The sequence below is a fragment of the Apus apus genome, chromosome 2 (genome assembly GCF_020740795.1).
Source record: "Apus apus isolate bApuApu2 chromosome 2, bApuApu2.pri.cur, whole genome shotgun sequence".
Lineage (NCBI taxonomy): Eukaryota > Metazoa > Chordata > Aves > Apodiformes > Apodidae > Apus > Apus apus.
The window spans coordinates 43,098,788-43,113,479 of record NC_067283.1 but is presented as its reverse complement, the minus strand read 5'-3'; the positions used below and the strand labels follow the sequence as shown (position 1 = coordinate 43,113,479).

At 35.3% G+C, this 14,692-nt stretch overlaps 1 protein-coding gene across 1 annotated transcript in view; it reads left to right on the top strand.

Annotated features, from left to right (window-relative positions):
- The window catches only part of TOPAZ1 (testis and ovary specific TOPAZ 1), a 36,042-nt gene extending 21,421 nt beyond the window's left edge, over window positions 1–14,621 (top strand). The window contains exons 9-20 of the mRNA XM_051610230.1: window positions 1,878–1,941; window positions 3,039–3,190; window positions 3,393–3,485; window positions 3,768–3,883; window positions 4,122–4,188; window positions 5,159–5,333; window positions 6,692–6,792; window positions 9,844–10,009; window positions 10,883–11,047; window positions 12,007–12,210; window positions 12,903–13,090; window positions 14,388–14,621. Coding sequence (XP_051466190.1) covers window positions 1,878–1,941; window positions 3,039–3,190; window positions 3,393–3,485; window positions 3,768–3,883; window positions 4,122–4,188; window positions 5,159–5,333; window positions 6,692–6,792; window positions 9,844–10,009; window positions 10,883–11,047; window positions 12,007–12,210; window positions 12,903–13,090; window positions 14,388–14,621 — 1,725 coding nt within the window. The remainder of the gene's footprint in view (window positions 1–1,877; window positions 1,942–3,038; window positions 3,191–3,392; window positions 3,486–3,767; window positions 3,884–4,121; window positions 4,189–5,158; window positions 5,334–6,691; window positions 6,793–9,843; window positions 10,010–10,882; window positions 11,048–12,006; window positions 12,211–12,902; window positions 13,091–14,387) is intronic.
- Window positions 14,622–14,692: the final 71 nt, after the last annotated feature.

The window sequence follows — 14,692 nt, the reverse complement described above, 5'->3', positions numbered from 1 at the left end:
TGGTTTTGATCTCACTGTGCAAAGGGCTGCAGCATGGGGGTTTTCCCACTTAATAAATATCAGAGTGCACACTGGGAGATGCTGCAGAATTTAATAAAATCTGATGCTTGTTCTTCTGATTTAAGCACCTCTGTGTTACTGTTAGTAAAACTCTTTTACTGGGCAGGTAGTGGCTTGTACAAAATACATGGCCATGTTGTTATGGTTTTTATTACACTATCGTGTTAAATGAGTTGTAGAATCAACCGAGGTGACAAAATAGTGTGGTCTGTGCTGCCTTTTGAAAATAGGAGTTGTCTCTTTCATGTGCCTTAATTCTAAATCTTATCATGATTACCTAAAAATTTAGATTGTCACATTTTTATACAGCCTGCAGGTTTAGTTACACCTTTTATAAAGGGAAACAAATCAACTGAAGCCTCATGGAAGCTGTAAATGAAGAACACAGTCTGTTTTATGAATGTAATTCAACATGTCTCATGATTAAATATTACTACAACTGGATTTTCCAAGCAATTTCACTAATACTTGGAACAGTCAGAGCTCCAGATGCGATCTTGGCTCTTTTTTGGGAGTCAGTTCAAAGCAGGAGGAAAACAGATTCCAAAAGAAAGCAAACTAATTTACATACTGTAAGCATGTGCTAAAGTTTGTTTTGGAAATGCCCTCAGCCACCTGGGACTGTAGATTTGGATTAAATTAGTTAACCAATTGCCAAATGACACTGCATATCTACTAATGATGAAAGATTCCACATGATTTTCTGAAAAATACATCTTAGACTGTAGTACAACAACATGAACACTGTTTCAAAATAAAAACAATAAGCTTTACTCAACATACTTACATGTGTAATTTTTGTGGTGTTTGACTTGATGATCTGAACAGGTTAATAGTTTAAAGATAGCAAAGATGTCTTGGCCACAAGCTGGTATCTTCTGCTTTCATGATAATTAATCTGCTATGTAACAACTCCTAAAAAGAGGCAAGAGTGGATCCTGCCTAGTTTTGAAGTTGCATGTAAAAATTAGCCTGACTCAATTCTGTAACAGCATGACTATTGATTTCTCAAAATAGTATTCAATATGACCCATTTATATTGTTATACAGAAAAACTGTAAATGTTTCAGAAGTGACAAAGGATATTTGAAAGGGTGGGTGGTTTTTCCCCTAGCTTGGAATGTTAGGATTTAATCTCAGTAGTCTGTATTTCATCATCTGCAAAGATGTAGCAAAACATACATGTATCAAAGAGCTGACAGCTTAAGATGTTAAGAATATTCTAGTACCAAATAACATTTTAAAATATCTAGGTGTGGATTAATTTTTTTTTATTCAAGTGCACCTGGGATCAAATGGTTCATCAAATCACATTAGTTGTGAATTTTTCCATCTGTATTCTTATGAGGAGTTGTTTGTGACAATCATTGTTATCAACTTAATTTCTAGATTATTTTTTATATCTTACTTGGTACATTCATGCAATTTTTGTTCACTATGTTTTCACTTTCACCTTTTTGCTTCTCTTTCTCTGTTTGTTTACAGGGTGCCACACTTACACTAGTTCAGAAGTAACTATATTTTCAAATGTTGTTTGTTTGCTGTGAGTATATGCACACATGCATGCAGTTGTTGTCTCAGCAGCTCTTTTCCCAAGCATTTAATCTACATTATTTTTCTGTTTAATTCACTATCCTTTTGACAGTGACTTTGCCTACAGACCCAATTACCTTCTTATATCATTTGTCAGTATGTATGGGTTAAGTAGAAGCAATGTAAAGCTTGTTTTCTTACAAAAGTCATGTTCGTAGGTAGTTACTTTGTTGGGCATGAGCAGAGGTAACGTTTTACTGTGTATTTTTTTCCTTTTTTTGTAGATTTGCATGGCAATACTTAGGACATACATTAATATCAAAGAATCAGGCCTTCTAAAACGTGCAGGTATGCTATAGTAGTAGCTTTTGATGCATCTTTGATACTTACCTTATTTAAAGCAAATTAGCTAGGCTGTCAAGAGACAAATGGGGGCCACTTCAACAGTGAAGAAGAAGTTCTGATTTCGAAGGAATGCATCAAATCCATGTGTTTTCATGTTCCAGTTTCCTACTGAAGCTAGGTCTTTAGGTATGCAGTTATCTCAGGAGGTTGTTATAAATCTTACTGGCATGGAAAATGAATTTAACCTGGATGGAACTAGGCTTGAGCAACTGGAGCAGGGGAAAGGTTTAAAAGAACCAAAATTTTCTTGAAGCACTTTTGAACAGTCTGGATAAGCATCACAAATCCAAAACTTCAGACTTTAGCTCTTGAAATGAAGTGCTGTTACAGCCCCCAGACAGCTGTAGTTCAGTCCTTTCACATTACCATGTATGCAAACAATGACAATTACCACATTTTAGAGACAATAGTTGATTCAGATTCCTCTGAGCTTTTGAGTTCTGTCAGAAAGGGCTAAATTTTACTCTGGAGATTCATTACATTATTTATCTGTCCTGAGGAGTGTTAAGGTTTTTAAAGCATAGTAAAGCATAGTACAGTGTGAACGTGGGATTCTGTTGCACCCCGTGTGGTCATGTTCCCATGCTGAAATACCGAGCATTGCAGTGCAGTTCACACAGGGTACCAGCAGCTTACAGTTATGTATCTATGAAGGCCATCCACCATGATAATGCTGCACTTTGCTTCCTAGAAATTCATGCCTGGAAATGCCTTACTACCTTGATGCACTTGCCACATCTAACCTGGTTTAGTGCATTTTTCATGTGCTGAACCAAATCAGTTAAACTTCCTTGAAACCCACAGAGCATATTGTGTTCAGCTCAATGACATGAGATATTTCAGAATAATCAGTCTGGGTCTATTAAGGTTAAGACTGTATTCAGACTGGACACTTTCACCCATTTTTCTCCATTTCCCTATCCCATAATCAACTGGATAATGAAGGATTGTTACACTGCATTTAAAATTGAAGGAAATAACTTGTTTAAATAGGTAGCATCAGTGATCCCCAAGTGATATTAATTTAATTGCTTTTTCAGTCCAAATATTTGTGAAATACTACCGAGACGTTACTCCTGGTGTGGATTTTGCTGCTCAAGTGCTGAATGATCTTCTCATTTCTTTGCTCAAGAACTGTTTGTTGCAAGAAGTATTTCAGATATTGAATGTAACTGTACAAATCAAAACACCGGTAGGTGACCTTGTAACATTTTTCAAATATTTGATCCCTAGTTTCTTAAATTTTTTAATACGAATAATAGGTTTGTTTTTTTACTTCGGTACGCAAGCCTTTGGGGAAAAAAGAGCAGTTAAAAAGTTCCTATTTTACAAACAGTTAAGCTTTCTAATTGAACAAAGTTGCAAAACTGATTGTGTTTCTTTGTCTAAATTAGCCAGCTGTAGATGTTCTTCTGAAAGTCTTTGAGCATGTGACAACTTGGAATCTGAGAGGTGCTGTCCCTATGTTAATCAGTACCTTTTGTAAGGTATGAGTTTGACTGTACTACTTGCTACTTGTTGGAATTTCTAAAATACCTTGCCTGTTTTAAAACTCAAACTTATCACTTTAATATTATTTCAGTGTTGTTTTTTGAAGTTACATTGTGACTGACTGAACTTGTCATACAGGTTTCCATTTATCCCTTATTTTTTGTCTGAGATTCAGTGACATGTTTTTCCCACTGTTTTTTGCCCCTTGCTTCTGGAAATACATAAGTGATCGCTATTTTTTGTGTGTTTACTTTTCCTCCTCCTGCTTGATATTACAGCTCATTGATGCTGGCATGTTCCTTGAGTTTGAACATTTTGACCATGTTCTTAAGTTCCTTCACCAATTGCAAGTTTCCAGTCAGGAAGTAAATATTGTTTTGAACATAAAATCCAGGTATGTATTTAAGGAATTATTTTATAATTATAACTGTCTAGTTCCTTCTTTAGGTTCTATCTTTATAAACATATGTAAAAACTTTAAAAGGCAATTAGAAAATGAAAATTTAGTAGTTTCTATTAAAATAGTATCGTATCATGCCTAATTGTATTTTTAAATGCGGTCAATGCTAGTGCAAAGTTTATTTCAATAAGATGTGTTCACATTAAGTATTAATATTTTTTTCTTACGGAAGATTTCAGGAAAGCCGCATTGAAAAAACCTGGCTTTTTGACTTCAACTTGGCAGTGGCCGAAATACAGGTACAGTATATGCATTGTCCAAGCCTTCTGGGATGTTTAAACCATGACTTCTTTTAAATCTACAAGAAATAGCAATTTCTACATAATTTAGAATTAAAATACTAAATATATTGAGATTATTGTTAATATGATTTGCACATTCTTATGCAAAACCATGTTTGTGAAAGATGACCGTGCAGGGAAAAGCTGGCTTTGACTTTTCTGTGATACCAGTATTTTAATTTATGTACTTGTAGTTTTTATCTTGATTTTTTATCTAATTCCAAGATTTTATAATTTTAAGCGATTATACCTTACATTTTTTGTGGTTGTAATTAGTAGTGGTACATTGTTCCTCACAAAAAATTATTTAATACATAATTTAGCAAATAGAATTCATATCTCGCATAAAAAGGCACAATTGTAAAAGAATGTAAAAGGCAACACTAAGCAGGTATTTTAAATAATAAGAAAATACTATTAAAAAATATTGATTTGGACACTTGTATCTTTCATGTTCAAGGGCAGATTATATACATGCATAATTCTAATATTTTCACACTTACTGCACAGATGCTGAGACCAAAATTTAAGAAGGGAAGAACCAGGACTGATTTTTTTACTCCTTAAAACGAGTCGTGAAGTGATCTGCAAACAAAAGACGAATTAATATAGAAAATAATAATCAATTTGCCATGCATTGTGAAAAAAAACCCCTAAAATACTGGATGAATGCCAGTTCTAGCTTCCCCAGTTGGGGTCATGACAAATGGAAAAAGGGTTGAGGGACAAAAGTGATCAACAGTCCATGGAAGTTAGGCAATATGTAACTGTGCTATATTGAACATGAGAGTTCTTGTCTGTAGTGTTTCATCTGCATCTTTTTTCTGCTTTAATTCTATCCTGGGTGTACCTCTTGAAATTTAAAATATTGTCTGTTTGGTGGTCTGGAAGCAGGTTTGCTTTTATTTATCCTTTGCCTTCTTTGCAGCATTGTAAGGAAAAAAGTGATTGGACCAAGCTGGGAGCTTTGTATGTTAGTGTGAGAACTGGATGTGAACATCTTGATGATGTTCAGAGGTTGTCTTTATGTATTGCTGAAACACTAGCCAGAGATTCTGAGACAGAGAAACCAGGAGTTCCTTTTTGTGATTTTGCTGATGCAGGTAAAATTAAGATACAGTAAAAGCTTTTTGTTCATCTCCGTTCTTTGTAGAGTTTTTTAAAGGAGGAAAAAAAAAGTGTATACTGTTTTCTGAATATTAGTTAATTCTATATGTTACAATATTCAAAATTTCTTGAGGTGTGAATACAGTCAAATAAAATGCTCAATAGAAGCCATTTTCTAGTAGAAGCAAAATCTTAAAGGCCTACACTTACAGTCAAAGGCTTACAAGTTCTGAAAGAACGTTTGAACTTTGTGAAATCAAGAGCAGAAACCAGATCTTTTAGTAAGAATGCCCTCTTCTCAAGACAAAGTATTCAGGTATTGTCATGTGAAGTGTCACACTCTCAACAGCATCAATAAACTTTAGAGCTGTAAATACAGCTATATATACTTGCGTCTTTCAAAATACATTGAACAAGTTCATATAATGTATGTCATTTGTGAATCTCTTATTTTAGTAATTTGGATTTTCAGAATTATTTCATTCTCTAAAGAACCAAGAATTTCTGCAAGGTTGAGTCTATAAAACATCTCCTAGTTTTATAATAGTTCTGGCAGTTTCCTTACCCCTTTCCTCCCTATGCCCCTTTGTTTATATATCTGTATCATTCTTCCTAATAAGTTTGCAGAAAACTGACTCTCAATGAAATGTCAGTGGGATATTAATGTATTTTATAATGGATGACTCAGATCTTTTTCAAGTTGTATTAACTGCTAAAACATGGTGAATATTTATTCCAGATGTGTGACAAGACCTTTCTGACTGTAAACTTTCATATTATAAAACAGCTATCACAGCTTCCAGTTGTGACACAGACAGAAATTGTGGTGGGGTGTGGAACTTAGAATGTCTTCCCTAGACCAGTGGTCTCCAAACTGACAGGTGACCTCTATCAGTAAAAAATGTTTGAGCACTCATCCCCAGTTGAATGGATTTTAGTGTGCAAACCCCACTTTGGAGACCACTGCTCTAGAATACCAACAGTGTTCCCAAAGCAGTTGTATAATATGGTTGGAAAAAATTGTAATTAGTCAGTTCTGTAATTGCCAGCATTTCTTCATGGTACCAGAAAATATAAAGCTTGCTGTAAAAATAGTGATGTTACTAAATTATGACATTACAGGTCTGAGCATCTTATGGATGAATTACATTGCTGAGAAATGGTGTCTGAATAAACTATAGTTATTTAACCTACTTCTTGCCATTAAAAGCAGGACGTTGCTGCTTTTAATGGCAAATATTTCATAAATTATAGTTAGTATTTTCACAGTGAGTGTGTTTTTCAAGTGTGTAATTTCTTTAAAACTGCATTTACATGTAAAATTTAAAAAACATTGTGTTTTTTTTCTTTTCAGTAATACAAAATTCACAGCATAACGAAGGAGACCGAATTTTCATTGGAAGGACTGGGATAAGTGTAATGTGTTCTTATCACAAAGTACTGCAGTGGATAAAGGTATACTAGACTATAGGAAGAAAAAGATCAAGTAATCTCTTTTCTAGGTGTTAAACTCTGTTTCTCTCATTGAATGGCTGGATGTGTCACCTGCCTGCCCAGTCTCAGCACTTTTGTCCAGATGGATCAAATTAATTTATTCTGCCTTTCTGAGCAGTATTCTTCTATGGATCCTGTCATATCTTTGTCTTGCAACCTAGAAACTTGATTGTTCAGGTTAAGCTTTGACATGATGAAGGATGAATCAGGATTAGGAGAGAGGTCTTCTGAGATTCTGGGGCAAGGTGCTGATGGTATTGTTTCCCATAAATGTCACTTTACTCTATCTGGCAACAATGTTGTATTCTGAGACTTCCCAACTGAAGGAATATTTACAGGAGTTTTGAGTGATCGTTTCCTGCACTGATGCTTCTAAAACTGACCTCAAATGGAATAGATGAGGCCAGGAAGACAGAAGACAAGCATGGAAAGGCTGCTGCTGCGCTCAGTGAACCGCTCATTCCCCAGAGTGTCACTAGAAGTGCTTGTCTTCCATAAAATCTAGGGTTCTAAGTTCTGTGAATCTTGCAAAGACTCAGACCTCACAAAGAAATACCCTTTATAATCCTTTATTTGCTTTCAGATATTACAAACGGCCAAGAGTAAGAGACTAGATCTTTCACTAGATGTCTTATGCTCTTTAGGCCTCATGCAGTATTGATAATCTGCAGCAAGATCCATTTCAATGTTAAATTAATCTTTTTCTTCCTGGAAGGAAGCAGTGTATGCCAACCTGGATCTTCTATACAATGCAACATGAGCAGTGAAGATACAAGAAGTGATATAAACCACAAATGTATTTTGGTCAGTGATCACATTCTGAATTTACCTTTGTGTTAATGGGCCTGATCCTTACAATGAATACTTACATGGTACTGGGATCATCCAGTGCAAAGTGATTTCCAGTATGTATTTTTATGAATAAAGCAAACACTCTCCTTTTCCTCTTTTATCCTTTGAGTTTTTTGTGTCAGTTATTGTCAGGGAACCCTTTCTAGTTTGCATCAGAGGACTAATATGTCTTTTGTACTATTGTCTCTTAAGGGATAATGTTCAGGAATTCTGTTACATAAAACTTGTGCACTGCTCAGTCTGTTTCCAAGGTAAACCCAAGTCCCAGGAGACATTCAAAAGAGGTGCTTAGTCTAGATGCATTTTGATGAATCATTAATTTTTCAGCATCAGCTTGTTGAGTTGAATGGTCTGTAGCAGGTCCCTATCAAGTTTCAGCACACTTGTTGCACCCGTGTCTTTCTCCAAAGCATAGCTTTGGTGCTGCTGGCTCTGAGGAGTAAAATACCTATGCTTCTTGGTCCTGAAGAGAGTGCTCTTTTTAAGAGCTAAGGAAAGTTCATGAAACAGACACGGCTTCAAAAAACATGCAGATTTGAAACACATGAATAGGTCTTCCATGGAGACAGCTCTTCTGACAATACTAGACTACTTTCTGGATTACTTGTACATCAATGCTCCTTTGGCAACTATTTCATCCACTACCTTTTCCAACTATTTCCTTTCTTGAAGTGCCTTGCTGTGGTTTATTTTTACCCAATTTTTATTATTTCAGAGGAGTGGTCAGAGGTTCTTGTCCAATTAAGGATCTCATTCCACAACTGCATTTTAATTGGGTGCCCTTCCTTTATAGCTCATTTGTGCTTCTAGCTGCATACTTTCCATCTTTCTATAAAGACCCACTTCTTAGTGGCCCATCATTTTGCTACAAGGATGTAATAGATGCAGATCCTCCTTAACTATGTATTTTGTCTCTAGTTTGCACTTAGATTTCAAGTTTATATTTTGTGGTCAAAGTTTCACCTGAGTCTTTCTGGAATGTATTTTTTCCCTTCAGCCACATCTACAGTTGAATGGGTTCTTTACACCTTAAATGTTAACTGAAATTATATTGTTAGTATTCTTTTATGGGTTATGCTGACATAAACCACTGCAGATACCTTCAAGCCTTCAAAAGCATTTTGAGTATATACCAGTCCACATGTGCATATACATAAAGCACTTTTAAAAAATTAGCTTATTGTTAAGTTTAATTTTCTATCAACTTTTCTGTTCTCCTAAATAAACTTGCCTTTCGTTCTACCTCCATGACCTCATTCCCACACCACAATGTGTGTACACACACACGACCATGATTTTAATAAACCACTCCTTATTGATGTACCCACCAAGCAAGAGCTGGATCATGCCTAGTTTGGCATCAAGCATTAAGCAAGTTGCAGCCAGACAGGACAATACTGAATCCTGCCTGTCCTTGCCTTGCTGGGGACATTTATTTGATATCCCACCTTGACTCAACCATCATCTTTTTTAGCTTGGTCAGATTTTAACTGTCTTTGACATTGTTACCTTTCTTGCACCTTTAACTGAAAAGGCCAACTAAAAAGTTGTTAAGAAGAAGTTTCTGTAGAAGAGCAGTCTAAATATCAGCCTGGAATATGATGATAGAGTTTTTGGTTTTTATAGTGTTGCCCAGATAGACCCAGCTTTTTCCAGCTTATTGTCCTGCTGGGTACAACCAACCATGTTTTGTTTGGCTTATGCTGGACTAATTATTTCAGTTTAACAATTATCATTTTTCTGCAAATTGAAAAATCTCTGTATGAACTTTTTAGAATTTTCTAGGTTGTGTAATGATGAATGGAATTAAAAGAGTAAAAATATTAATATATTACAGTAAGCAAATAAAAATTTAAGACTATATGAGAAATACTGTATAGGAGCTCTACATTGTAGAAATAATCTTATGGGGAATAGTATACTGGGAACTGCTAAGCAGTGGGTTGGTGGGGTTTTTTTGCCTACCTGTTAAAAAAAGCCTTACTATTCATTAGAAATTTTACTATGCTTTTTTTTCCCAACTCTGTTTTGATAACTAAACTGGTGCCTATAAATCTGTATCACCAAATTAAATTTGCTGTACTTTGTGTAAATATACTCTGTGTTGACTGATACAATTGCTTTCTCTGACCTTCCCCCTTTCTCTCCTCCTTATGCTAGGGAAGGAAGGTTTTGGATAAATTGCATGAGCTACAGATACATTTCACAGTCTTGAAAGGACTTATAGGTGCAGAGAGTTTAGCATCAAGATGTCAAATTGTTAATAAAGCTGCAGAAATTTTTATGAAAACTGGGAGTTTGGATGGAGCAACATGGGTATTGAGAGGTAAGTTTGTCTTACAGAAAGTGAGTTTCAATTTAGATTTGAACAGTCCCCTTCTATGACAGATTTCAGCTAAAAGTTACAAGCTGATCTGTGTTATTAAATAAAGTTAATAATACTGTGACAAGAAAAATAAAACATGACCCATCTTACTGGTTAGTAGTTTTCTTGAGATATATAAGAAAAATTATGACTAACGCTAAATTTTTTTCAGTAGTCTGCTATCAACTTCTGCTCAAAAGCCTATCGTAATGAGGGAGGGGTGCAGCTTGGAAAGTGACCCTGCCCCATGTAGGTTTCCTTTGAGCCAGGTGACATGCCGTATAAAAAGAATTTCAGGCTTCGTTCAATGCGGTGGTTCTTTACCCCTCGGTATCCGCATGTAGTAAGATAGCTTTAGAATAGTACCATATTTCTGCAAGAAAATAATGCATAATTACCGGCTTTTTGGAATTCTGATCTGCTGAAAAGAAGAAACTCAGAAGTATAAACAAGAATTTGTTGAGGAACTAAAATTTGCTATTCCATTCTATATATGTACATAGATATAAACATATTTATATACACACAATATACAATAGATATGTAAATATTTCTATAAACATTATATGCCACTGTCAGTCCATTTTACTACAGTGATATTTAATAAAAGGGGTTATTTACAATAAAAAGATTCAGGGAATCCATCTGAAAAGTATTGATGATGAGGAACGAATTATTAATAACCAGAACTGCATTATTTGTGAAATTCTGAGTTTGTTTTCTGCTACATTTTACAGTATATTCCTAATGGCCAAAAGTCTCAGCATCCAGCAGTGTCTTAGAAAATACACTTACTATTTCATAGGAATAACACTGCACTTTTGTTTGCCACAGAATCAGAGTGGACCACAAATTCATCATTGTGGCCCTGTGATAAACTCGACATCCTCAATCGACATAATCTGTTATGTACATTAGTGCACAAATACTTGAGGAAGAATTTATACAGGCAGGCATTTGAAGTTCTGCAGAACTTACCGGGTTTTCATAATCATTCTGGTAAGTAAAGAGGAAGGTACTGTGTTAAGAGCTAAAAATGTAACAGGTGATTCTGTACTGTTCTTTTTGTTTGCTTTCCAGCTGAAATTTATTGAAGAATTAAGATGGTTTTAGACAAGCCCATTTATTTTTTCCAGAGTAGTGTCAGTTGGCTAAGATAGCCAGGGCAACAGGAAAAACCCAAGAATTTTTTAAGGATCAAAGATAGTCTATACAATAAGGTAAAACAGGGATATAATTGGGTCAATTAATTTTATCCTAAATTCAGCTTAATGCATTGTTTTTTCTATAACTGAACTAGCTACACTAGGCTTCTTTTACGTGTCATGTTAAGAACTGAGTGCTCTTTTGGGCTCAATTTATCTGACAAAATTTGAATGTGCACTTAAATCTGAGATGTGTAAATTACTAAAGGCTCCACAGAGGAAACCTCAACTGATTCCCGTGTGTAGGTCTCAGTCCTGTTGCCAGTGTGTGCTTTTAGGTATGTTAAGAGAGCTTAGTTGGAAGATACTAGAGAATCCTAAAAGGACCTAGTCATTTGAGGCATGAGGTGGATAGAAGGCTGCTCAGTCCTGCCAAGAAGGGGACAGTTGAGACGAAACGGACAGTACAGAATAGAGTAGAAGGACGTTGATTTTATTTGAGCCAATTTGAAGTCTGAGAGATCAAGCGAAGGTTGTATTTTATAGACTTTGGCAATTAAATGTATTTTTATCTGATCTGATTGGTTTTGGCATCAAATGATTACTTGGACCTCAGCACTTCTTTTTCATGTGAATGAACTAACTGTATGGGAAAAAACTAAAAATTAGGTATTATCGTAAGTTATCTCAACCTTGTTCCATTTTGCTGACAGAAGCAAGAATCCTGATTCAGGTACTGATTGAGAAGCAGTTCTTCAATTAAGACCTGCATTTGACTTAATTCAGCAGTTAATATTCTTCATTTCATTTCAGATACTGTAGGTGTTTCTCAGTACAGCTGCCTTTTTAACAAGCTGATAAGTGCCTGTTTTGAGAGCAAGAACCTTGGGGTCTCATCTTCTGCAGTAGACTTCATGCTTTCAAAAAACATAGCTATTGATTTTTTTTTACTTAGAGGATTAATCACGGCTTTGGGAAGAAGTTCTTTGTGGTCCAAAGCTAGGACATATTACAAAAGTAAGTTGCTTCTTAAACAACAGCCTTCCCTAGCATTATTTGGATAATATAACAGCTCAGAATAAAGGAGAGAAGTTGGTAGAAGTATATTTTGTAAGAAGAAAACAGTACTTTCTGTGTCACTATCAGGAATTTATTTGTAACCACAATATTTACTGGGAAAACGTTGACAGTTAAAAACATTAATCAGGGCATACTACCCAGCATGAAATAAATGTAATTCAGATAAAATTAATTTTCCGTGTTCCATTTTGGAATTTCAAAAATGTGAACCATAAAATGGTTAAAAAGTGCATCATCTGCACTTTTTCATCTAGGCAAATTAGATGACTTAATACTTTTGTTTAGAGCTGTGGTGGTAAAATTATTAATATTTCAGATTTGAGAGGTCTGCCTAAGAAGTTTATCCTAACTAAAAGAAAACTCCTTTCAGCTAAAAGCTGGGACTCTGTGATTGTTTTCAACTCCTCACTTCTGAGCTAAGATTATACACGGTGTGCCACTCTGATAAGGTCCACCAAGAGCCATCTTTCCATCTTGTCACATTGTTTATTGTTTGCTTCTGGCTTAGAATTTTGGCAGTTAGCAAGCTACTTAAGGATTTATTCCCATATTCTTAGCTGCATACTAGAGCAAACATCTTTGTTCAGTATTGGTATTCCTAATCATTATGTTTCTGCATTTACTCTCAGGTGCTTTATCATTGGGTTGCTACCCACCACTGCAAGGAAATTTATATCACAAACTTTTGAAGATTCCATCTTACCTATCAGAGGTTGAGATGCTGTTGGCAATTGAAATATTTCTTGTTTCAAATGCCAGTGATATTCAAAGTCCAATGGCTACTAGTCAGACTCTTCAAATAATACTGAAAAGGTTTGTTGTCAGATGCGTGCCATTTTCATTGTATTTATCCATGTGATCATGTAATTAATGAAAAAACTTATTTTCCATTAATGATAGATCTTGGGAAGAAGAATGCTTGGTTTTAAACTTGTTTTTAATCCCTGTTTCTGAATTGGTTTTAGAACAGTAAATGTTTGGGGGTTTATCATTATTTTTTTACATGTGTGTAGCAGAAAAGTAATTCTTCCAGAGTGACACTGGCCTGTGTTCCCCAATGGAATGTGTCTATCACACTAAGAGTGTACTGTATCTTGAAAACAGTATAGCTTGTTCTCTTGATCTATAAATTCTTGTGTTGTGACTAAGCAGTGGAGTAGAAAGGCACAGTCAAAATGATACTACTTTCAAAAAGCAACTTTTAACATTTCTTGGCTGCTTTTTGGAAAGTCGATTAAGCCATTTTACTTAATTCTCCTTATAGGGGATATCTCAATATTAAATAGGTTAGGTTTTTTCTTTTCCCCTTTCTGTGAGAATTACTACCTTCAGATAAATGTGTGTATTATTGCTTTTTCCTTTTGTCCATAAACCACTAGCCACTGTCGCTAGGTTATACCTATATTTTTCAAACCCCATTTTCTCTGGGATTGACTGGCTCAGCATCAAAATATGAAACTGCATAGAAAAGTGACATTTGTTAAACAGGATGAACAGGGGCATCTCAGACTTGAGTACCCTGTCTTCCTTCCCTCTGCTTTTCCTAAGGACTACATCACCTAATTTTGTTCTTTTGATAAATGAGAAGTTTTTTATCTCGTTTTCATGTGTATGCTATTGTGCCTCTGCTTGTTCATGTAAAGAGTAAGTTCTGCTGTTGCAAAAAATGTAGCCATGCGACTCAGGCATATCCTTATTCCAAAGGTGATTCCGTGCCAAAAACGAGTAATCCTTTTGGATTCAAGCATGTACATGAATTTTTGCTGTATCCAGTTCATAAAACGGTTTCCATTCCTTTACTGAGCTTCCCAGCCAGAGTGAAGCATTTCTTCATTAAATGTACTGTGAAGAGGCTTAGCACTAAATCCTATTACTTTTCATTACTGTAGAATATGTTAAAAAGAGAAAGTTTTCTACCTTTTCAATTTTTCAGAAGAATCAGCTAAAGTTTGTCTAGAAATCAACCTAATATATTGCAAGTGAAGTGAACACAAAACATTAAAATAATGTTTTTGTAATCTTGTTGCCAGTATAAAGCATCAGACAAGTGACACAGGGCCTGCATGGTACATAATACTGTATTTGTGACATTCACTTACAGATGTGACAATCAGGCACTTCAGAATAACAGTGACTATCAAGCGGCAGTGGAGAGACTAATCGTGGCTGCTCGTCTGTCTGATCCAAAGCTTTTTCTTAAGCACATGACAATGAATGTTAATATGGAAGAAGTTTACAGCTTGGAGCTTACATCTGCTCTAAAATGGCTTCAGGAGAATATGAAGTGGGCTGGGAAGGTCTGGCTGTTTCAACAGGCATTAACTAGTAAAGATTACTTTGGTTTTTAATGGTTAAAGCAATCATTGTTGAATATAATACAAATTAATAAAGGCAGTTCCCACTGTGTTCAGATTGTACC